The following is a 23,311-nucleotide window of genomic DNA, read 5'->3' on the forward strand; positions in this document are numbered from 1 at the left end:
CATGTTGTCTACTTCAATCCGAGATAAATGCTTTGTATTGTTCTATGTGATTGTCACGTCAAGTATAATGACATTAAAACTTTGACGGTATACACTTGTACATAAATGTGCTTTTTGGGGCGCACACGCTGATGCTGTCTATTCAGTTTAATGTACAGTGGTGCCTCAGTTCTCGAACACAATCCGTTCCAGAGGACCGTTTGAAAACCGAAACGTTTGGAAACTGGAGCGTGTTTTCCCATTACAATGAATGGAAAATGAAATAATGCGTTCCAGGCCTAAAAAATACTTTTTTTAAAGCGTTTTTTTAAGCTTCACCCAATAAACTGCACAGTAGAAATACATGCATAGTTTACTTTATATAATTAAATCATTTAAGAAATATATTTTTTGCTTAAAATGTATGCTTTACTAGTAGAGTATGCTATGCTGGGAGTGCATTGCCGTATCTGTACCGACTTGGCCACCAGCCTTGTAAACCTTTCATTAACAAAAGTCCAAACTAACTTTAAACAAGGGGGAAAAAACTCCCTAAATTTTTTATTTGCACAGAAAGTACAAACGCACAAAAAAATTAACTTGCAACTAGAGGTAGGGTTAATGGAACAAAAGAAAAAAATCAATGCAAAACAACTGTTTCAAATGTCTTCGGTGGGAGTGACTCGGCCCTTTTTAACAAAGAAAGAATGTAATGTTGACTGTTTCTGCTGTCTTTTGAGCACCTTTCTGAAGTTGTTCATAACAACGTCGTTGAAATTTTGCAGTGCTCGGCAACATTCTGCTTTGTTAGGGTGATGGAGTTCTACAAAATTATGGATGTCGTTCCATTTAGCGCAGGTAGCCTTTATATCAGCACTTGAGACATCCTTCCTGCTTTCAGCCTCACCAGAATAAGAAGCAACTTTTCGACTTCCGGCAAGCTCTGTGGCCTCTGCTCGGTCAACACGGTTCCTCCTTTAGCAACATCACTTGCTTTGAGGGCATCCTTGCGTTTCAAAATGGTGCTGCTCTTCGATTTCGCCATGCCGTACTTCTTCAATAGCTCAGAAACACGGACACCAGATACGTGCTTGGCTATCAAATCCTTCTTGAAGTCGACAGTTTTACGCACCACTTTCTTTTTTCAGCACCAGCAGTTCCACTTGCCTTCTTTGGAGCCGTGATCGGGGGTTAATATTGCTCAACAGGAAGAAAAATGTCACTACCGGGACACGTCTGTGTGCAGAGGAGTGTGTGGGTCAAATGGTTACGTCGCACGTGCGTTATGTCGTTTCCATTTTTTCAGGGGTGCGTTCGAAAGCACAATAACAAATTGTCCTGGGTCAGCTGGTTGGGGCGTTCAAATACCGATTTTTGTCCGAAAACCGAAGCAAAAAAAATCTCGAAATCTTCGTTCGAAAACCGATTTGTACGAAAACAGAGACGTTCAAAAACCGAGGTACCACTGTCTGTGCTTTTCGGGGTGCACACATTGATGCTGTCTATTCAGTTTTATGTATTTTATGCATGCTGTGCTACAAAAAGCATGTATACTATATTTAAAACGATGTCGACTCGTCGCAAACAGTTCTTCAACACTACCCCTGCAGGATCTTAAGAGATCAAAGATGAGCTTTAGGTTTGTAGGTTTGTTTTTGTTGTGAAATTATTTAAAGATGTACTATTGTAGCAAAACTGTACTAGCAAAGGCAGATTTTTTTCATCTCGTTCTTATATTGGGTAACATTACATTGTGCAGGTGTTCTCCATGTTGCGACCAAAGAGTGTTTCCAGTTCATTTCAATGAAACGGTCTTCTTTATAGCTATTACGTTTGAGTTCCATCAAATTAATTGAGACATCCCATTACCCCTTGTGGTGGATGTGCTACATCTGTGACAAAAAGCAGAAGGAACGACTGAACTCCAGTGATGACAACTCTTACCCAACATGTGCTTGGGGGTGAATGCAAGTATGTTCTGCACAAGCTTGTGGATTCCTGAGCATCCAGAAGGGGCAAGGGGAGAGTTAATAACTCGCATCTGGACGGGTGCCCCCTCCCCCAACCCCCCACCCACACACACACATTTTGCATGCCTCATTATTTCCAAAGCAGTGTACCATTACCACATAATTGATTTATCACAATGCCGAATGTCACACCGCCATTGACACATCCACGAAGATCCTACACACCCGCATCAATGTGACATGTGACGTGAGCTCCATACGTCGTATATTTATTTCAGGAAACGACGACCCATTACTTTACAAAGCCTCGGCTCGATGCGTGCTCATCACGGAGTTAAGTGGATCCTTATTGCGCACGGTGACATCCTCAGGTACTGCACGCAGTACTTTCACTCGGTGCGAGTGGAGTCAAGGCGAGGGAAATTGTGTGGAATGGAATGAGGGTCAAGGGGATGATCGGTAACCATTGGAAACAATCAATAAGTACGTGTTAAAGCTGAAGAGTTGCAGTGCCACATTTAAGGGGGGAGGAAGAAAAGTGCTTGGTGGATTTGGAGATTTGGAGTGTGGATCCGCTCACCTCGGTTTCAGCCACCATGGGATTGCCCAGATCACACATCACCAGCCTGGAGTCATTGACCATCTTGTACTCGCAGTTCAACTGAGCCAGAGACTGAAGGGAGGGGTCGGAGGTCGGGTGCCAGTGACGTGTCGTAAAAGGAAATTTGTAAAAAAAAGCACAAAAAATGAGTAGTGGGAGTTAGAAATGATTGAATAAAGTGAAAGGCGATTCGTATGGGGTGCAGCATAAGCCAGAAATAACACGTACAGGTACCGCTCACATACACCAAAAAAATCTTGCATTCACCCCAAATGACCCGAACATGCTAAAAAAAAAACCCTCACACAACAATAGTCTCACACACCCCTTAAAATAATTTCATACAGATAAAAACCTCACATACGCCAATAAACCAACATAAAAAAAAAAATTCACCCGATAAAACTCAAATTCGCTAAAATACTTCACTCACACTCAACAATACATACATAGTCAAAAAAAACATCTCACTCAAACCAAGACCCCTCACATAAACACAAAAACTGCTCAAGCTCTCTCGAAAACTCCCACTGGTCAGAAAATTGTCACCCACATTTGAAAAGTGTACGGGTGTGATCAGTCATGCCCGCAGATAAAGTTGCGGGTGTGATTAGGGATGGAATCTCAAGACCTTAAAATAACTTACTGGATTAATATAACATAACTGTAAATGAAAATAAACAAATTCACAACTAAAATAGAAAACAAAAATTTCAAACTCAGAAATGATCATTTCTAATTTCAACTGATGGTTGTAGAACATGATACGAAACGCTATTTAAAATTTTTCATCAATGAAAATTTTTTATATGACAAACTTTACCTGAAGAAAAGTTAAATGCACTGGCCTGTCAAGGAATAAACACAAATTGTCTATACCCGCAATGTTTTGAATATGCTGAAAGTTTAGTTCAACATAACTGGCATTGGTGGCAACAAGCTAGCGAACAAACACTCCTGTCAGCAATCGTGATGTATTGTTTTGGGGGGGTGGACACAGGCATCGCCGCGACTTCCGTAAATAGGAGGCTGGCTTGCTAGAACGCATCTTTATGTGCATGCACTCGACGTATTGGCCCCACCTGAATCAAGCGATGATGTGGATAATAGTCTAATGTCTTTTTTTCTTTGGCATGCCGTCACACTGCCTCACGATCAACGCATTGAGCACCCCTGGTGTAACTAAATTTCCTTTGACATGGCTCATCACGTTGATGACGTGCAACGTAAATGTGCTTGCAGTACGTGAAGCAGCTCGGAACTTGCGCTTTCGGCATCACTTCCGGACATGCTCAGTACGGTTAACTTGCATTTCCTGTTTCCGGGTGAATACTGATTGTTTAGAAGCAGCCTTGTTTTGTTACCAATGTTTATGAAATAAATACAAATTAATGTCAAGACTACACAAAATAAGCGGCGCCTATCAATGTCTATTTTTTCTACTCATAACAAAATTTTACACACGTGATTTTTCGTGCTCGACTGTGCAGATTTACGAGCGCGATCATGCTCGCCAAATCACAGTGACTGACATGTGGTGCACCATAAAAACTTACATACATTACAAAAACCAATCTATTTTTAACCATAACCCACTCACAAAAACTAAGTAAAAACAGCCTCATCATGTTTTTGTCAAAGTGAGAGTAAAAATATTGTGAGTGAGAGTAGAAAATGATGTGTGAAAGTAAGCTCAAAACTGAGTATGAGATTGCTTTAATGTGTTTGTGTATTTTATTTGTTGGGTGTATGCCAGTTTTTTGGGGGTGCGCGAGAGGTAAATGCAAGTTTGGGCCAATACGGCACCTCACAGGCAGGAGGCAGGAGAAGAAACAGGGGCGGGAACAACGTGAAAAAGAAGAGGGGGGAAGGAGGAGAAGTGACGAATGCTCTGACAGTCACAACCTCATCCATCACGCAGCTCCATTACACACTCATTAGTGCAGCTATACACTCACACACACATGCAGAACTAAACACACACCCACACTGTCAATTTCCGGGGCCTGCTAATGCAGCATGGGCATTCGCAAAGGAAGCATTCTGGGACTTTTCCAATGAAGCATACACTGCCGATAACACCACTTTGATTAAAAAAATAACAAATGAACACGACACAACAGGAAATGATTTCGCAGTGTACCTGCACGCATACTTCATCTTTTCGTCGTGATGGGACGTTTGGTTCACTGTGAAGCTACTCCGTATTTTCACAAGTGGCCCGGCTGGGCAGCAGCAGTATCTTTGATTTAGTGCGTGTGTGTGTTGCACGTGCGTGATTTATTCACCTCAACTTTCCTCTCCACGCCAATGTAGTCCGCCTCTGATGGGATCAGCACATGGAGCTCCGTCTCGTAGGCTCCCTCGCCTCGGTTCGCCGCGGTGATGGTCAACATGACCAGGTTGTCGTCTCCAATCACCAGCTCAGAGTGGTCCCTAGAAGGGGAGATTCCCTTTATTTTTAGTATACAGAAGTGAGGCTGAACTCAATAAATTGATTGATCAGGCTGTATCCATATTCGTAGTTGTAGAAATGTTGACAATAGCTATAAAAGTAAAACTATTAACTATCCACGACTACAATAATTAACAACTTTGAACTTTTAATCAGCATTTTCAGTGCAGTTAATAAATCATGAGCCACTTTGCATATTTTATCGATATATTGTACCATTAAAAATGACTTAATCAATTGGCTATGAGACATGAAATGCTTCATGTTGGTGATAAATCCCAGAACAAATCATTTTTGCTTTCATTATTTCCAGTGAGGAAAAAATATTTGACTGGATTTTTGAAAGTGAATATTTGCAGAGCTTGAAATCAAATCCTTCACTATATTGAAAAATAGAAATGTTGTCGTGATGTTTTCAGGCTTCTTATTGGGGGGAAAAAAAGCACAACTTTGCTTGTAGACATTTATATTATCCTGTTGTGAGGGGACTTTTTTTTCTTTTAACTATACTGTCGTGAATATGTAAGTATATTAAAAACATACTCACGTACATGTGGACTACTTTTAAGAATATGACTCATGTGTGAGGCATGCATTTGTGGCACTGAATGCCCTTGACCCCAGCTTGTGTGCATGTATGTCAGTCAGTCGTGGGTGACAGGATGTTTGTATAACATTGCCATGGAAATGGTGTGCATCTGGAAGCACTACAGAGAGAAGGCCAGTTCACACACACACACACACACACACACACACACACACACACACACACACACGCTCCACATTCTCCACATGGCACACTGAACTACAATGCACAACTCTGATGTAAACCTTTCTCATTGTTCGGGGAGGAACGGATTTTTTTTTTCGGGCTTGGCTGCGTGTCTTTCTGATGTGTTCAGTGTTTGTCGGTTGAGGTCTTACATGCTGACCGCGAGTTTGAGGTCCGGGATGCAAATATTGTCGTCACCGCAGTCCAGGAGAATGTAGGCCTGAGGAGGAGGAGGAGGATTGTTATGAGGAAAATATTCAATATGCACCGGATATCATCACACCAAATACAACAGGAATGCATTGCGCGTGTGAACACATGCACTGAATGGACACGTAATTAGCTAGGATCTGATACAAAAGTGTACCAGATTGGTATGAATACAAAGTGTGAATAAAACTATTATTAATTGTTATTATTATTTTGCATTTGCTAAAGCCCCAACAGGACGGGAGTCAGTAATCAGGCCGATTCAGGTTTTTTTTTTCCATTCAGTTTGACTTTCCATCCCTCCATGACTTGTCCACATATAGATACGCAACCGTGGGTCAACATAAATAAAATAACATTAACTAAGAGATTTATTTTGTAAATACACCATGCAAATTTGAAGATAAATGTTGAAAACGTGCAAAGACGGACTATGTACTACTGAATTGTGGAGCGACAGCATTCAACCCATTAGGTTTTTGGATTTTTCAGATTCTTATTGGATGTATGCCATGTTATATTAAATTGATGATATTTATGTCCAAGAACACTAGAGTTTTGCAAAAATAAAGCAGTGGTGCTAATGCTCACATGCTCTTGCAGGAAGGTGCTGCTGTAGTAGTTGAGCACCGGTGGGAGCGTCTGGCCCTGAGAGGGCGGAGCTAAACTGTAGTTCAGAGCCAATGAGATGGGAGTCAATTTGTCCCGGAACTCATCTTCTTCCTGTGGAGCCACAAAGACCATCATGTTGTGAAAAGTAGACAATACACAGAAGAGCTGGTGGAATTGAGTGGGCAATGCATGTGTGCCTTTTGTGGCGTGGTGTGCTCACTTTCAGGTAAATGGTGTAGTTGAGACAGGCCTGCGGATGGTCGTGGCCCAGCCTGAGGAGTCCGGTGAGCTGAGGCTGCTGGGTGTCCAAAAAGAGGACTCTCTTCACGCCTCCTCGGACGCCTTTCAACCAATCCAAATGCAGTTCTGCTCTCAGATCTGAGGAGGAAGTGAGGTCAATGGATGCAAGAGCAGGTCCAGCTCAATAAATCTACCAAAACTTTTATAGTTCAAGTCAAAAAGTGAAGCGCATAGTGTATATTGGAAAAATTCATTAAACACAGAGAAATACTTTTCAGAAAGCCAATTCCTACCTAATTTATACCTAATGTTTCTAATATTTAGGTTTCTTAAGATGGTAATTTACGACGCAGAATGCTACAATCATCAAAATCCTGTAGTGAAGCTATATTTTATAGATGGTCAACTTTTTGAATTGAACAACTGCAATAAATGAGGTCCTACATTCCACATAATTCAAATTTATTGAGACGATGTGCAAAATTTGGAGAGCATCTCTTTTGTTAGGCAGCACGCCTGTGCGGGGTTTGCGTGTTCTCCCCGTACCTGCGTGAGGTTTTCTTCGGGCACTCCGGTTTCCTCCCACATCCCAAAAAACATGCAACATTAATCGATCACTCTAAATTGGTCCTAGGTGTGATTGTGAGTGCGAGTGTTTGTCTCTTATGTGCCCTGCGATTGGCTGGCCACCAGCTCAGGGTGGAAGGATGACTTCATTTCACACAATACAGAGTTGGATGGTATGAACGAGGGGAAATTTGCTTACCCACAGAGCTGGGGATGCCCACTCCACTCACTTCTGCACACACGTCCACCTTGAGGCTGCAAGATAATTGACGCGGAGTTAATGTTGCGTATAGTGCTCAGCGTGGACAAGCTAATGGACTTATTCCAGGTAATTTATTTCTTAGGGTGGTGAATTCCTCGGGGAGCATTCTTTTTGCCAAACGGATATAGGGGGGTGCATTTCCGCTCACTATTTGTCTATATCAATATATATCTGTGTGTGTGTTATCGTCTTTTTAATCAAGGAAACAGTACATGGAGGCCCACATTAGGGGCCACTGATATCTCGTAATCTAAGGAAGTGTGGGGACACCACTGCATTAAAACTACGCAACATGAGGCACAGTTTGTTTGGTTCTACTTCAACAACTTTAATGAGTTCAATGTACAAATTGAGCTCATCTGAGTCGGCGCCCCACTCAGCAATTAGCAGCTGGATTTCCCGAATATGTGTATGATGCAGATGCTTTAGCGTACGTAGCCAAATAAAAACGTTTAAAAAAAGTACCCCCCTGAAGCCATTTCAACTTCTTTTGAGTGTTGCATGTTTTATAGGTATCAGGGTGGGGGGTGGATTCTAACCACGTGCAATGTGTGCGCATGCATGCGAGTGTGGCATCGTGTCCGCACCGTACAGCCTTAGTGTTTTGTTAGCCACAGAGTACATGGAATTGTTTCCAAATAAGGATCAGTGCATTTCCACCGAACACATTGTTATTGTTGGACATGCTGACTCTTGCACCCCCCTCCGCACGCCCAAGTTACATTTATGGAGTGAGTGCTTTTAAAACATCTAAAACCAAGTACTTATCCTCAATCCATCATTCATGGCCCATCATATTAGATATGCTTCTTTTTTTTTTTTTTTTTTAAATGCTGTGACCAAAATTCATCGGCAATCTGCTTTGCCATTACAAGAACACTGAGTAACAGCCAGACCTAATCAACAGGGGTTGTCTGGTAGTAAATAAAAATAAAATCAAAACATTTGATTGGACCTCGGTTTTTTTTATTCATTTAAAAAAAATGGAATGCATTGTTTGCATATTAAAAAATTGAAAGAGGATCAGTATCTGCACTTTTAATGGGGAGACCGCAAACTAAAAAAAAAATATAGCGTAATATCTGAGGCAAACCACATCTGAATCATATTACAATGTGTTTTTAATAAATATAAATAATAAATGGTGAATGTATCAGTGATTTAAATGCCCCTTTTAACGCTAGCGGCAGCAACAAAAACTACGCACAAGCCAGGTGTTTTAATTTATATGTACTGTACATAATCACACAATATAATCCTATAATCCAATAAGAAAAGCAGGCTCCAGCAATTTTAAATGATTGTCTTTTAAGTCATGACATTGACTAAACTTTGTAAAGTGAAAAGCACGGTGAGCTCAGTTGGAAAAGCGTTGGCCTCACAGTTCTGAGGACCCGGGTTCGATCCCGGCCCCGCCTGTGTGGAGTTTGTATGTTCTCCCCGTGCCTGCGTGGGTTTTCTCCGGGCACTCCGGTTTCCTCCCACATCCCAAAAACATGCAACATTAATTGGACGCTCTAAATTGCCCCTAGGTGTGATTGTGAGTGCGGCTGTTTGTCTCTATGTGCCCTGCGATTGGCTGGAAACCAGTTCAGGGCGTATCCCGCGTCCTGCCCGTTGACAGCTGCGATAGGCAACAGCACTCCCCGTGATCCTCGTGAGGATAAGTGGATGGATGGATGGATGTAAAGGGAGGCAGGAAAAATGTAATAAAAACTCTTGTCTTGACAGTCAACACGTGGACGGGAGCTTTGGGGTTGCACGGCCACTTACGGCGATTCGTTGTTTTCCATGAGTGCACGCATCTCATGGAGAGGACGCATGAGAGCAAGGTAAACATTTTTCGAAGAAGTCCGATATGATAGTCAGTGTGTGGAATCATTCGCTGTGCCTTTCTTAAACATTGTTGCGGCGTGGAAAAAACCCACTGTGACGCGGTGGGATATATTGCAGCCACTTGAGGTTTTCATCAAACATAAGGGCATCCGGCGTAAAAACTATGCCAAACAAATACGAGCGTTCATCTGAGATGTCACGCTGTGGCAACCCCGAATGCGACAAGCCGAAAGAAACACACACACATCTTGCTCAAACATGTACTGTAATATGTAAGCATAAGAAAGATATTAGACAGTGGCATTCTTTTTTCTGCGTATTAACAGTGGTATTTGATTGACAGTCAACATTTGACCGGGGCGTAGTCTTGATTTCTCATGATATTGAAGCCGTATTTCATATATTATGATTCTTCTGACAATACAAATTTGGCAAGGCTGTTAACAACACTCGCCTTAGTGGTTTGTCAAATTTACAACAGTTTCTTTTTAATGATGAAAGATGGAGAATTTGTTTTTCCATTAAAATTCTTCATATTTGTGTTGTTTTTTTGCGAAAATTTGCAACAACATAACGACAGAAACTAAGCCTGCTATCACTACAAACGTTCACCCTTTGACTCATGGGCATCTCCTATGGCGTCACTTAAATGTGTGTGCTGCTGTTTGATCCTGTGTGTGTGTGTGTGTGTGTGTGTGCAGGCGCACACTCGCGTGTCATGGCATATCTGATTCCATACCTCCGAACCAACTTTGTGCATGTTTATTTGAATTAGCTGAGTATTATTATGACACAGCTCCATAGTTTAGTGCTTTTTGTCAATCAGGCTCAAATCTCTGTTCCCGTCTCGGCTGCCGCCAACACTCACATGCCGCTGGACCGTGATGGCAGCGAGCCAAGTCCACTTCTCTTGTCTAAACAGCCGCGCTTCCAGCCTCGATGTGTTCGCCCCACGTAGGTGAAGCAGCGGGAGATTTTACACTCGGGCATACTCGACTGACCAAACTGACCCACAGGAAGGATAATACATTGAAAATAGGATTATAAGGTTTCAAATTAATTGAGTCCCTTAAGGTTATATGAAATGTAGTTTGGTATTGCACTGGATCATTGCTGAAATACTTGTCTCTCTGTGTGTGTGCAAGTTCAAAATCTGAATCAGAATCAGCTTTAATAGCCAACTGTGTAAAATCACACAAGGAATTTTTTTCTGGCATTCGGTGCTGCCTTGGTACGACATTCAGACCAACTTTTAAATCCATCAATTTTCTTTGCCACATATCCTCACGAGGGTCACGGGGAGTGCTGGAGCCTATCCCAGCTGTCAACAGGCAGGAGGCAGGGTACACCCTGAACTGGTTGCCAGCCAATCGCAGGGCACATCGACACAAACAGCCGAACTCACAATCACACCTAGTGGCAATTTAGGGTGTCCAATTAATCTTGCATGTTTTTGGAACGTGGGAGGAAACCGGAGCACCCGGAGAAAACCCACGCAAGTACGGGGAGAACATGCGAACTCCATACAGGCGGGTCTGAGATTGAACCCGGGACGTCATAACTGTGAGGCCAACGCTTTACCAGGTGATCCAACGTGCCGCCTAACTTTTAAATCTTTTTTTTTTTTTTATTTTATGCAATGTGAGAGGACTATCCAGTACATTATCTCTATATCTTAGTTTGGGATTATTGCTGCATTTAAGACCGCTGGAACATTTTAAGCATCCCAACAGCTGGGGACCACAATACAGTATTGTGTTTTGTTTTTGCATAGATGAATCATTTTTCATCATTTAAAACACATCCAATACTATAATTTGATACAGAAACTACATAGTGGTTTAGTTAGACACTGTTTTCCATGCAAAGCTGATGACGATATGTAATGTAAGGTTACCGTAATTTCCGGCCTACAAGCCGCGACTTTTTTCCCCACACGCTTTCAACGCTGCGGTTCATGCGGTGATGCGGCTAATTTGTGCATTTTTTTCTAACGGCTGCAAGGGGGCACTTGAGGGGAAAATGTAAGAATGAGACCGGTCGAATATATGTGCCGAGGAAATGACTTTTACCGGCTCTGTTAGCGCTGCGCTTGCTTTAACTCTGTGCTAGCGTGTTACTGGTGTGCTACTGGTGTGTCTGAGTGATATTTACCGGTACTTTTAATTTAACCAGCCCTGTTAGTGTTAGTGCTAGCGCGGCATTAGCGTTAAACTCTTTCTGTGTACCGTCTATCTTTGTAAATATCTCGTTTGAATGTGGGTTTCAATGTGGGCACTTGCGGCTTTTACACCGCTGCGGCGTATTTATGCACCAAATGGTATTTCCTTTACAAATGTACTCGGTGAGGCTTGTAACCAGGAGCGCTCTATAGGGTGGGAATTATGGTATGCTAGGTTAAGGCAGCAGTGTGGAATAGTGGTTTGCCTCTCAGTTGACAAATTCTAGGTTTAAATGTGGATTTATAGGTCCAGGTTTGTATGAGTTTTCTGAGAGGACTTTGGCTTCCTCACAAATTTAAAAAGCATATATTTTTCCATAAATTGAAGATCGTAAATGTGTGTGTGTCACAGAGATCTTACCATGTCACCATCGTATCGGTGAGCGGCAGGTGACACTGTCGGTCATCAGGATTTAGGATCCTAGGAGTCAGGATCATTGCCGCTTCCACAGACACAACAGCTTGAGCCCTATCAGCAAACACACACGTTTAGTTGCCACAATGCAATTAAATGGAGGACATTGCCTTGAATTTTAAAAAAACACAAGCGCAAGAGCTTGCATTACCTGTAGACAGACACCTCTCCAACACCAAATGATCCCACGATCAAGTCTGGATGGTGGAGACAGAAAGAGAGAGAGAGGAGAAGGAAAGCAAGAGGATTTCAAAGACCACCACAGATGGGATTGATTTTAAACCCTCAAACAATCTTCATCAACACACACTCCTTTTGTTTAATACACACGCACAAGGACACGAGGTGAGGTACGGCTATCGCTCCACTTTCGCTTTTTCCCCACGACCCACCCCAGACTAAATTCAGACACCCCCCCAAAAAAAAAAAAAATCTTCATGTGTGTATTTATATTTAGGCTACACCGTTCCACACGGCTGAGCTGCAACTCGGCTTGCGCAACAGCCACACACACTCGTTGTCAGCAGCTATTTGTTGTTTTCGTGAATTTTGGGATGAACTTTTAATTGGCTCGCGCATTTGAGAAGAATGTCGGTATTTAGGGCTTGTGGTTATGGGGACACATACCGCTGAAACACACAAACACACACACACACACACACACACACATTGATTAAAACAATCTGTCACAATTGTGAAGGGAGGCACTTAATTGATACAAGCCACCAAAACCAGATGTAGTCTAAGTACATTAACGTGATCCGAAGAAGGAAAACCTCTTAATGCACACGCAGAGCAGCAACTAATTGCAGTACTAGTTTTTCATAGTCAATTAATCACTTGTGTTTTTACAATTTTAATGTATTTTTTTGCAAAAAGGCACAAAAGCATGATAGATGCTCTGATTGTGAAATGATAAGACACTTGCGATCAAATTCTGGTTGATAAAAGATGTTTGTGTATGAACATTACATATGGTGGATTAGTGGTTTGCCTATTTGTATTTAAACAAATCAATTTGGAATATTTCATGCAGACAAAAATATCACACAGTGATATTGTATAAATTGCGAATAAACAGACGCCCATCCAAGTAAGACCATTTGCTGATTGGTGAATAATGGTTAATGGTTGACCTGAGACTGAAAAGGTTGCGAAACGCGAGCCAGGCCATTTTGTGCCGACCTTGAGCGAAAACGTATTCAAATGTAAATTGTAACTTTTAAGATGTTTGTTTGTAAATAAGTGGACAAAATTTTATAAGTATTATTGGTTTAACACACTTGAATAATAATAAAGAAATTAATTCAGGACTTCAGTGCATTTCGTATGTAGTGAGTCAAAGGCTCAAAAAGCTAGTCAAACTATGCCAAATTCTCATCGGTTTGACCTTGGCAAGACACTGAACCCAGAGAGGAGGTTTGCAGTGTCCTGCTATTTTTGGTGTATGTAACAGTTTTAATTTTAAGCCCAAAGGACATGTAAGTAACTTGCCTGTAAATCTGTTTAAATCTACTCATGTTGTCATTTTTTGTTGTGTTTGTCCCCTTCCTGCATATTTAAGAAGGTGACTACCGTAATTTCCCGCCTTTAAGCCGCGACTTTTTTCAAACGCTTTCAACCCTGCGGTTTATGGCGTGATGCGGCTAATTTGTGCATTATTTTTCTAACGGCCGCAAGGGGAGCACTCGAGTGGAAAAGGTAAGAGTGAGACCGGTGGAATATATGTGCCGAGGAAGTGACTTTTACCGGTCCCCGGCCCTGTTAGTGCTGCACGAGCGCGTTACTGCCGTGTCTCAGTGATTTTTATCGGTATGTTTTTTTTAACCGTCCCTGTTAGCGTGGTGGCGCTAGCGTTAAACTCTCCTTGTACTGTCTTTGTAAATATCTCGTGTTTCAATGTGGGCACTTGCAGCTTTTACACAGCTGTGGCGTATGTATTTACCAAATGGTATTTCCTTTACAAATGTACTAAGTGAGGCTAATAATAAGATGCGCTCTAAATTACGGTAACTGAATCGGGAAGACCATGTGTTTCTGTCTGTGGCTGAAACCACAACATTAAACATTTAGGCCCCAGTCGATAGTCACCTAGGTGTGCTGGGACGGTTATGTGTTTTTGTGACAAGAATGGACCTTGAGATGTGGCTTTTGTTGGGCAGTGTACAGAAGAAGGTGGAGAGGAAGCACTGTGAGAGGTGGGGGAGGGTGTAGAGACTCATGTACTTGGCCTTTAATAGGTTGCTATCTGTGAAAGGCATCAGGAGCAAGGTGTGCTTTCACCAAATGGTGTGAGACGCATAGAAGCACCTTGCTCACAAATTTCTGGGTCCCTCCGGCTGTATTGGGCTCTGGAAGCATGAAACTCCATCCACTCTCTGATTTGAGGGTTAAGAGGAAGACTAATAATAAAATAATGGCTTATTTTCCTCAACATGTCAATCCTTTTCCACCAATGTATGTTTAAAGTGCGGTATGTTTTTTAACAGACTTTTCTCCGGGTAATGCGGCTTCTCGAGCTGATGGTGTCGGCCCATTGCTAAGAAAACACGACCTTCACGCCGAGTTTAGACAGACTGTCAAGCTGTCACTGGCGGGACGCTCTGACCGCGGGGGACCAGCGGTGATGAGGAGAGGTCAAAAGTCAATGGCACTCGGTGGAAAAGAAGTTGGTTTCTGGGGAGATGCACAGGATTTCTTCATTCTTGGGTGTCTGTGTGGGGTTTTAAGATATTCTGTGACTTATTTACGCATGTGGACTGGGAGATGGGTTTTCCATATGATGTGCAACATTATACCACAATGAAGAGATGACAAATATTATTTCTGGAGTAATACTCGGATCTGCACTATTTTTCCAAGTTGAGAAAAAATTGCAATAAATTTGTGGTTGATGAAAAATGGAATCACGCCTCGGCACCACACACATTGAAGAACATTGCCCAAGCTCTTTGTAAATCAGCATGCCCGTGTGACTGGCAGGTAAATGTTTTGCATTTTTCACCTTTCACCCCGCAAGCTGCTCCAAAAAGTCATTGACTGGGAATATGAGCGTGATCCAGTGGTTGACCCTCACCCTAAGCTTAGTGTTCCCGCAAGGCGTCCAACACCTTTAATGAAATATCGCCTCTGTGTCTTCAATTAAAGGCCTTTACTCGCTGGGGGGTGACGCTTTCATCGCCATGATGACGAGAGGCAGAGCTAGAGGTGGCTGCGTGTACAGCCCTGAATGTTAATTAAAAAAAAAAAAAAAGTGAGTTAAAGTGAAATGTTTCTTTCAGTGCATTTTTTTAATTGTGTTTTTGGTGCAGTTGTAATAACAATAAAATAAGTTCAGCTTGTGCGTGGTTGTCATTTTGGGATGACAATTGCTCACTTTTTCCTCATTTTGAGTTTTCTGTCACAACACAAGTGTAGACGATACAAGTTTCAATAGTAGCTAAAAGCAGCTCAAAGTTTAATTATAATCCTGTACTGTGTCTGTGAGTAATAAGACCGCCTTTTAATGGTGACTCGCGGGCCTCCCAGTCCCCTCATAAGGCCGATCAAACATCTTTGCTACCTTTGAACGATCCGATTTTACTGGCCTGCAAACGACTCACCATCTGTGCGTGCCTCACTTCCGTCAACCGGCTCCTTAATGACAGGCGACACGGGCCGGCGCTACACATTTGTGCGCTTAAACGTCGCATGTACTCGTGCTGGCCCGCTATTTTGCCACCCAGAGACTCAACCCAACTTCCTCCTGGCACCAAAGTTTCAACCTGTTCCTCTTGTATTTGCATTTACGCCACACTCTAATTGTAGGATTTCTAATAAGCACTTACACAAAGTATCACTTTATCCAAGTGCCCGGAACGCACTCCCTACACCACTAATGAAACTAATCACAAGCTATGCAATGTGTGCATTTGGACGTAAACCTCCACTGCAAAATGAAGAAATCATCACTCTTGCCACATGCACACTAAAAGGGGAAAGGGTAGGACAAGCAGAGAAAAGAAAATGTAGTTAATTGTGGTGTTATCCTTAGAGCAGAGTGGTTCCAAATTGCGGAGAAAATTAGCTAATAAAATGATGTGATTTTACAGCCTCGGCTTTGTTTCTAATGGTTTCATCCCCCCAGATGTAAACAAGTGTGTATACAAACTGCTCTACTTCTCAATTCCATTAAATTGCAGAGGTGTGTAGTTACGTGGAGGGAGGGATGGGGAATGGGTGCGGGGAAGGATAATGGATGAATGGAACAAATGAGGAATACATAGGTGAATGGAGAGTGACATCGAGAGGAACGGAAGGACGGGGGTAATGGATGGTGTGAGGAAGGAGGGGTCAGATGGAGGGAAGGGTGGATAGAAGATTGAGAATGGTGGAGGGAGGAATGAATGGATAGAGTAAAAGGGGTGCAGGAGGGGAGAGGGAGCAAAGGAAGGAAGGATAGATGAATGATGGATAGTGAGGAAGACGTTTAGGGAGAGATAAAGGGATGGATGGACGGATGGATGGATGGAATGAGGTGAGGTGTATGGATTTACGCATGATGGTTGTAGAGGGGGATGAGATGAGTGAACAGATGCATTGACAAAGTGAAGGAGGGAGGGACAGCTCGATGCAGTGTCTGGCATCATCAATCCATCTATCAATCTGCTAGCTAGCAACATAGATAGATAGCTCTAGAGACCGACAGACCGAGACAGATTGTCGCGTAAACTCTCAGTATAGAATGTACTGTATTCAGTTCATTGGCACGGCCCCTTGGCCGCTCTCCTTCGACATGATGACTTTTGCAGAGCGAGCCGAGGGAGGTAACAGAGGAGAACATGGTAAAAGGAGGACTGAAGAAATGCGGAGGTCAGGAATGAAGAGGAGGGAGGATGTAATAGGAGCAGCAGGACAGTGAGGGGAAAGGTGAAGGATTTGAAACTTTTCAAGGAATTTTAACGATACAAACACAGGCAGCGCACACGGAGCAGAACTGGCTTTGTTGTGTCTTTACCAGGGTAGTGGTTGTGGTCTAGATCTTGGCCTCCTCTCAGGGTGAAGCCGTAACCGGCCAGGCCTCCGGCCGGGTCGGAGGTCGCTCTCAGCTCCTGGCTCAGGGTCAGACCCCGTGTCGTCGCATCTCTGTGACCGTTAAAGATGAAAACTCGTCCTCCGCGATCCTCTCCGCCGAACGGACAACCCACTGCCACGTCTGAGGGACGACACACACGCGCGTGGTTTAGACATCAGCGCCGTTCTGGTCCCCTTGAAAGCAAAGCAGGGGAAAACGTTCCCTTTGTCCACCTGTCCCCATGACAACATCAGTAAGCGCTTCAGCATCCTTTCAAATCATGGCCACTGGTTTTGCTATGAGTTATTTCTTTCGCTGACATGTTTAGGTCATTGCAGGTATTTTGGTATTTATTGTAGTCATCTTGGATGTTGAAATCTTATCCCAACTGTCTCATAAGAATTTAACTGGAATCAAAAATGTAAGTAGTTTACCACACCACGGATGTGTGTAGTATCTCCCAAAAATTACATTCATGCCTCAACCAATTTCACAAACGTGGCACACATGCTGCTGGAAACAAGGCAGAACATTCTATTTTGCCTTTAAAACATTTATTTAGGAATTTAGAGTGATAATACACAATTTGGAAAAAATACCCAATAATTAGAAACGTAAAATGACAATATCTTCCCTGAGGTTGAATAAAAATGCACCATAGTGGTAAGTTTCCACCCTCCCATTTTAGCAACGAGCGGTTAGCATTAAACACTTTCTTCTTCTTCTTTCGGCCTGTCCCGTTAGGGGTCGCCGCAGCGTGTCAACTTTTTCCATCTAAGCCTATCTCGTGCATCCTCTTCTCTAACACCCGCTGTCCTCATGTCCTCCCTCACAATATCCATCAACATTTTCTTTCTCTCACCTCTGGACGTGTCCAAACCGTGGAAGTCTGCTCTCTCTAAACCTGTCTCCTAAACATCCAACTTTGGCTCTCCCTCTAATGAGCTCATTTCTAATCCTATCCAACCTGCTTACTCCGAGCGAGAACCTCAACATCTTCATTTCTGCTACCTCTAGTTCTGCTTCCTGTTGCTTCCTGGGTTAGCATTAAACACTGTACATTTTAAAAAATGAGGCTTGTAAAACAGATGTGAGCACACAATCTGTACAGTATGTGTCAAATCGTTATTTTTACTCCTTTGGTGAGCCTCACCACAACGTTGTACACTTGGCCAAAATAAGCATCGTGACGGTTTGGTCTAAAGACAGCACAGCAGAGGCAATGCACAAGTTTTTCGATATTACTGACAGGTGAAAAGTGCTGGACAAATAAAGTCAAGTTGAGTGACACAAAATTGTTTTGCTTATTGTGTCTTTACCATATCGTTCCTCAATTAACCGAGGTTTTTGGAATGCAGGAAGAAGCTAGAGTACCCAGAGAAAGCATGCAAAATCCACACAGGAAGCTCAGATTGGAACGATTCTCAGAACTATGAGGCAGATATACGAACCATTTGCACACTGAACAAACAAACAAAAACAACTAAAAATACAACAATCAATCTTATCAAGTTACTGAAACTAGATTATGAAATTGTATCACTTTCTTGGGACTCTATTAACACACAAAGTGCCCACCATGAATAGCTAGCTGATGTTGTTTCTATGATAACAGGAAAACACAGAATGCTTATTTAGCTCAGCATGAAGACTAAAAAAAGTGATTTCCTTTCTTTCCATGTCCAGGAAGTTGTTGTTGTTCCTGCATCGGTTTCTATTTTTCTTTTTACCGCCGCCTAAGTGCTAACTTATTTCCCATCACCCTTAACCATTTTTTACTGCAATGCTCAATAATACTAACAATCTAAGCCCTAAGTGGAATGAGAAATATGTATTTTTCAATTTTGCAGAAAATGGGATTAACTCTGCCTGCAAGATTGGCCCAACGTCTCCTGGCTTTCGCCCCGCATCTTGGGTATAAATAATGTAAAAGCTCCACTGATCTTCTCATCTATTTCTTGGCAGGACAGCAGGTAAGCACATTTCCATAAAAGGTTGAACTATTACCTCAAACTCCTGCAGACAGCTTCCACACATGAAATGGAAAAACACACACGTACAGTGCAGTATGTAAAAATCATACGCAAGCACTTGCCTTCAAAGAAAAAGTCTCATTATTATATGCAATGAAGTTCGTGCATTTTTTGATAAACTTACACGAGAGAACGACTGGGACTTCTAGTGCATAAACGTCTTAAGAGATCCTAGATCACCCCTCGGCACAAATCACTCAAAAGAAGTACATACAGTAGTTCCACATGAACCAGACTAGCGTGGATAAATGTATCCATGTGTGTGTACAGTATACAGCCTATAATGTATGTACAGTATACACTGAATGCATCGCTGTGCGCCTGCAAATGTCTTATTGTGTTGTTAAACAACAGCATGTGCCAGAGCAGCATATAAATGATGGGAAAGTCTCCAACAAGCTTCAATGACACTGGGGACTTTACATTAGGGGCAGTGCTTACTTGATTCAGATATATGAATAATGTGTAATATAGGTGTAATACAGAATAGTGAATTAATTGTTCATCTTTCCGCAACATGAACAGGAAAATAGTAAAAAAACAGCATAATAAAGAATAGTTTGTGTCCAAGAGCTTCATAAACCTTACTTTCGCAGTATGTAAAAAAAGTGAGTACTGACTATCAAAATATTGATATTAATGTGCAACAGAGCCATCCATCCATGCATCCATTTTCTCACGGGGAGTGTTGGAGCCTATCCCAGCTGTCAACGGGCAGGAGGCGGGGTACACCCTGAACCGGTTGCCAGCCAATCGCAGGGCACACAGAGACAAACAAACACACTCACAATCACACAGGCGGGGCCGGGATCAAACCCGGGTCCTCAGAACTGTGAGGCCAACGCTTTACCAGCTGAGCCACCGTGCCACCCATAGGCAACAGAAAAACAAAGCAGCTGCTAATCTGTCTTTTCTATTCCACAGTTTTTGCTAGCATTGCCTCAGTTTAGGTGGGTTTGAACTTCACAATAAAATAGAAACCACCACTGCAATGATGTCACGGTCATCATGACAGGGAGTTAATTGAGATGATTAAAAATGAAAACATATGGGTTTACAAACGGTCAACTCAGCTGCGCTCAACTTGTTTAAACAGCTGATTCAAAACAAAACGCGAGGATGAGCGCGAACACGGATGGTTGAGGTACGTCCAAACACTGTGATGACATCTGCCAGTGATTACACACTTTTGAAAAAAAGGGAGGTACACTTCAAACAGTTTGACATGCTCATAAAAAAAAGTCACTGACGACTCTGATCACGTCGCCATGACGATTGTGATGTCACGTGCAATAACGAAATCAGGCAGACACGGGTGACCGCTCATTAGATTAAAAAAAGTCCACGGTTGTCGCTAAGAGCTTCCTCTTGCAGGCCCCTGAGAGCTTGTCACATCCTGACAGACAGATTGATGTGATTTGTCTTGCCCGCCGGCGAAAGCCTCGCTATTGAGCCGCCGGCTATTGATCTGATAGTTTAACGGGGCTGAAACACACTTTAACGGACAGCGCCCGTGAATAACTAAAACGTTAATCACTTGGAAGGGTGTCGAATGTAAAGGGCCAGATGTGCATCCGTTCGTCATGAAGGCATCAGCTGCGTGGATATCGGAGCTCCAGGCTGGTGCGCATATGTGTGCGAGTCCAATCAATGTGAGGATAAAACAAACACGCGGATGAGAAATGAACTCGAGGCTCCAGGACAGAAAACTCACTCCCAGATGATTTCTTTCTACAGGCACATGTGGAGTTAAAAATAACCCGCTCAGACAACGAGGCTTTGACCTCGGACATCGCGGGCGGAAACGTGTTCGCGCAGACGACCTTTCATCGCGCCGCTTCCTCACTGGGTGACGAGCTCTCATGTTTGAGCTTTTGATGGGATTTCCTCTGTCAGAGCCCAAACGTAGTCCAAAGTGTCCAGGAAATGCAGAAAAAGACCTGTCAGTCCAAAGATTTACCTAAATACCTTTGTCCAAAATTGGCAGACACACCACAGACCACTCTGAAACTGTAAACAGCCATTCATTGAGCTCTGTAGAACCCTCGAAACTGAAACAATGGCTGGAGGTTGTGGGGAGGGTACCACCTTTGTTTGGATTACTGCAATTACAAAGACAGGCGTTCTAAATATGAACACACTCAGACTTTCAGTTTAATCTAGACAAAGTAAACCCTAAATAGTAATAAACTTCAAGCGTGAGGGAGATAACATGTGAATTACTGAGTGAGCGTCACTGGCAAAGGGCAACTTTTATTCCAAAAGTGATGAGCATGTGGTTTTAATTCTTGTCCTCTACCAGCAACTACGCCAATCCAGACCGTCATTGCGCTACATTCGACCAGATTGATGTGACTATAAATCAATCAAGGCTTATTCCAAATATAATAATTTTTTTCTTATTTATGCAACTGTTTTCAAGAAAGGTGGCCCAGCTGGAAAGTGTTAGCCTCACAGTTCTGAGGTCCCGGGTTCAATCGCGGGAACCGCCTGTGTTGAGTTTGCGTCTTCTCCCCGTGCCTCTGTGGGTTTTCTCCGGGCACTCCGGTTTCCTCCTACATCCCAAAAACATGCAACATTAATTGGACACTCTGAATTGCCCCTGGGTGGGATTGTGAGTGTGGCTGTTTGTCTCTATGTGCCCTGCAATTGGGTGGCGACCAGTTCAGGGTGTACCCCGCCTCCTGCCCACTGACTGGTGGGATAGGCTCCAGCACTCCCCGTGACCCTTGTGAGGATAAGCGGCTAGGAAAATGGATGGATGTTTTCAAGAAACATCTCCACACAAGAAAAGTGTATTTCCATCACCATGCAATGTTTTGAGGATCATTTTAAATTTTTTGACTGTCTCGCATGCATGACATCAAATATCCCAGTTTCCATCTAATCCCATAACATTTGTTTTACAATCTCCTCCTAAATTCTACCGAGAGCAGTCTCCATTTGGTATCTTTGACAAAATACATCATTAGTATTTTCTCTTCTTAAACAAGCCTGCATGAATTCTTACCCTAAATAGGGAATTGGCAATTAAAGGTTCTTTCTTTTATTGATGTAGCAACGCTACAATAATAAGGTCAAGTTTTTGTTATTATCTGCCACCTCTCTATCCGCCTCAAGCCAAAAATGGAAAAGATCGTGAAGTATGCACAGAGGAGTTATTTTTCCTCTCACATTTGTTTGTGTTACTCAGATAAATTTCATCCATCTTAATTTCTTTTGTATCTTTTCTTTCCCACACGCTTTTTTTCCCCCAACTCCTCCATCTTACCATTGTAACCATCATTGTTGAGATCTCCGAGAGGCGCTATGGCCGTGCCGAAGCGCCCGAAGGTGTGCGTGCCGGTGAGGGCGATGGGTTGGGAGAAGGTGAGCGGGGACTTCTGCAGGTACAAGTAGACCCTCCCCACCTCCTTGGGTTTGCTCTCCATCTCCCTCTCCATGTAGAGGGGTGCTCCGATTAACACGTCATCCATCCTGGATGCACAAGGTATGGACTAGATCCAATATATACATGCAATTCATGCAAATATGATATGGTCCACTTACCCATCTCCATTCAGGTCTGTTACAGCCACGGAGTACCCAAAATAAGAGGCCATCTGAGGGACAGAGCATTGAGTATTATACAAAAGGACGACGCAGCTAGGCCACATTTCAGTAAAAACAATCTTTTGCAAGTGTTATCAATAACAAATAATTGAGACACAAATATTATCTTTCGGGTCATGTGTAGCGTAATTCCCGGCCTACAGAGCAATCATGTTAAAAGCCTCACCGAGTACATTTGTAAAGGAAATACCATTTGGTGCATACATATGTGCCCACATTGAAACACGAGATATTTACAAAGACAGACAGTACACACAAAGAGTTTAACTTTAGCGTGGCACTAACGCTAGCGCTAATGCTAACAGGGCCGGTTGAAAGAAAACTTACTGGTAAATATCACTGAGACACGCCAGTAAAACAGCAGCAACATGGTAGCACATCGCTAACACTAGCGCAGCGCTAACAGGGTCGGTAAAAGTCACCTCCTCGGCACATACATTCCACCGGTCTCATTCTTACCTTTTCCGCTCGAG

General features: G+C 42.8%; 1 protein-coding gene across 2 annotated transcripts in view; it reads right to left on the reverse strand.

The window, feature by feature from the left end:
• Window positions 1–23,311, reverse strand: part of itga8 (integrin, alpha 8) — a 58,772-nt gene that overhangs the window by 12,063 nt on the left and 23,398 nt on the right. For both annotated transcript variants that reach the window (XM_061820830.1, XM_061820831.1), the window contains 11 exons: window positions 22,776–22,828; window positions 22,498–22,703; window positions 17,137–17,334; window positions 12,292–12,337; window positions 12,087–12,194; window positions 7,606–7,661; window positions 6,820–6,977; window positions 6,579–6,710; window positions 5,930–5,997; window positions 4,839–4,986; window positions 2,530–2,622 (listed from right to left, as the gene is read on the reverse strand). In XM_061820830.1, the coding sequence (XP_061676814.1) occupies window positions 2,530–2,622; window positions 4,839–4,986; window positions 5,930–5,997; window positions 6,579–6,710; window positions 6,820–6,977; window positions 7,606–7,661; window positions 12,087–12,194; window positions 12,292–12,337; window positions 17,137–17,334; window positions 22,498–22,703; window positions 22,776–22,828 (1,266 nt within the window). The remainder of the gene's footprint in view (window positions 1–2,529; window positions 2,623–4,838; window positions 4,987–5,929; window positions 5,998–6,578; window positions 6,711–6,819; window positions 6,978–7,605; window positions 7,662–12,086; window positions 12,195–12,291; window positions 12,338–17,136; window positions 17,335–22,497; window positions 22,704–22,775; window positions 22,829–23,311) is intronic.

The sequence above is a fragment of the Syngnathoides biaculeatus genome, chromosome 5, assembly GCF_019802595.1.
Source record: "Syngnathoides biaculeatus isolate LvHL_M chromosome 5, ASM1980259v1, whole genome shotgun sequence".
NCBI classification, from domain to species: Eukaryota; Metazoa; Chordata; class Actinopteri; order Syngnathiformes; family Syngnathidae; genus Syngnathoides; species Syngnathoides biaculeatus.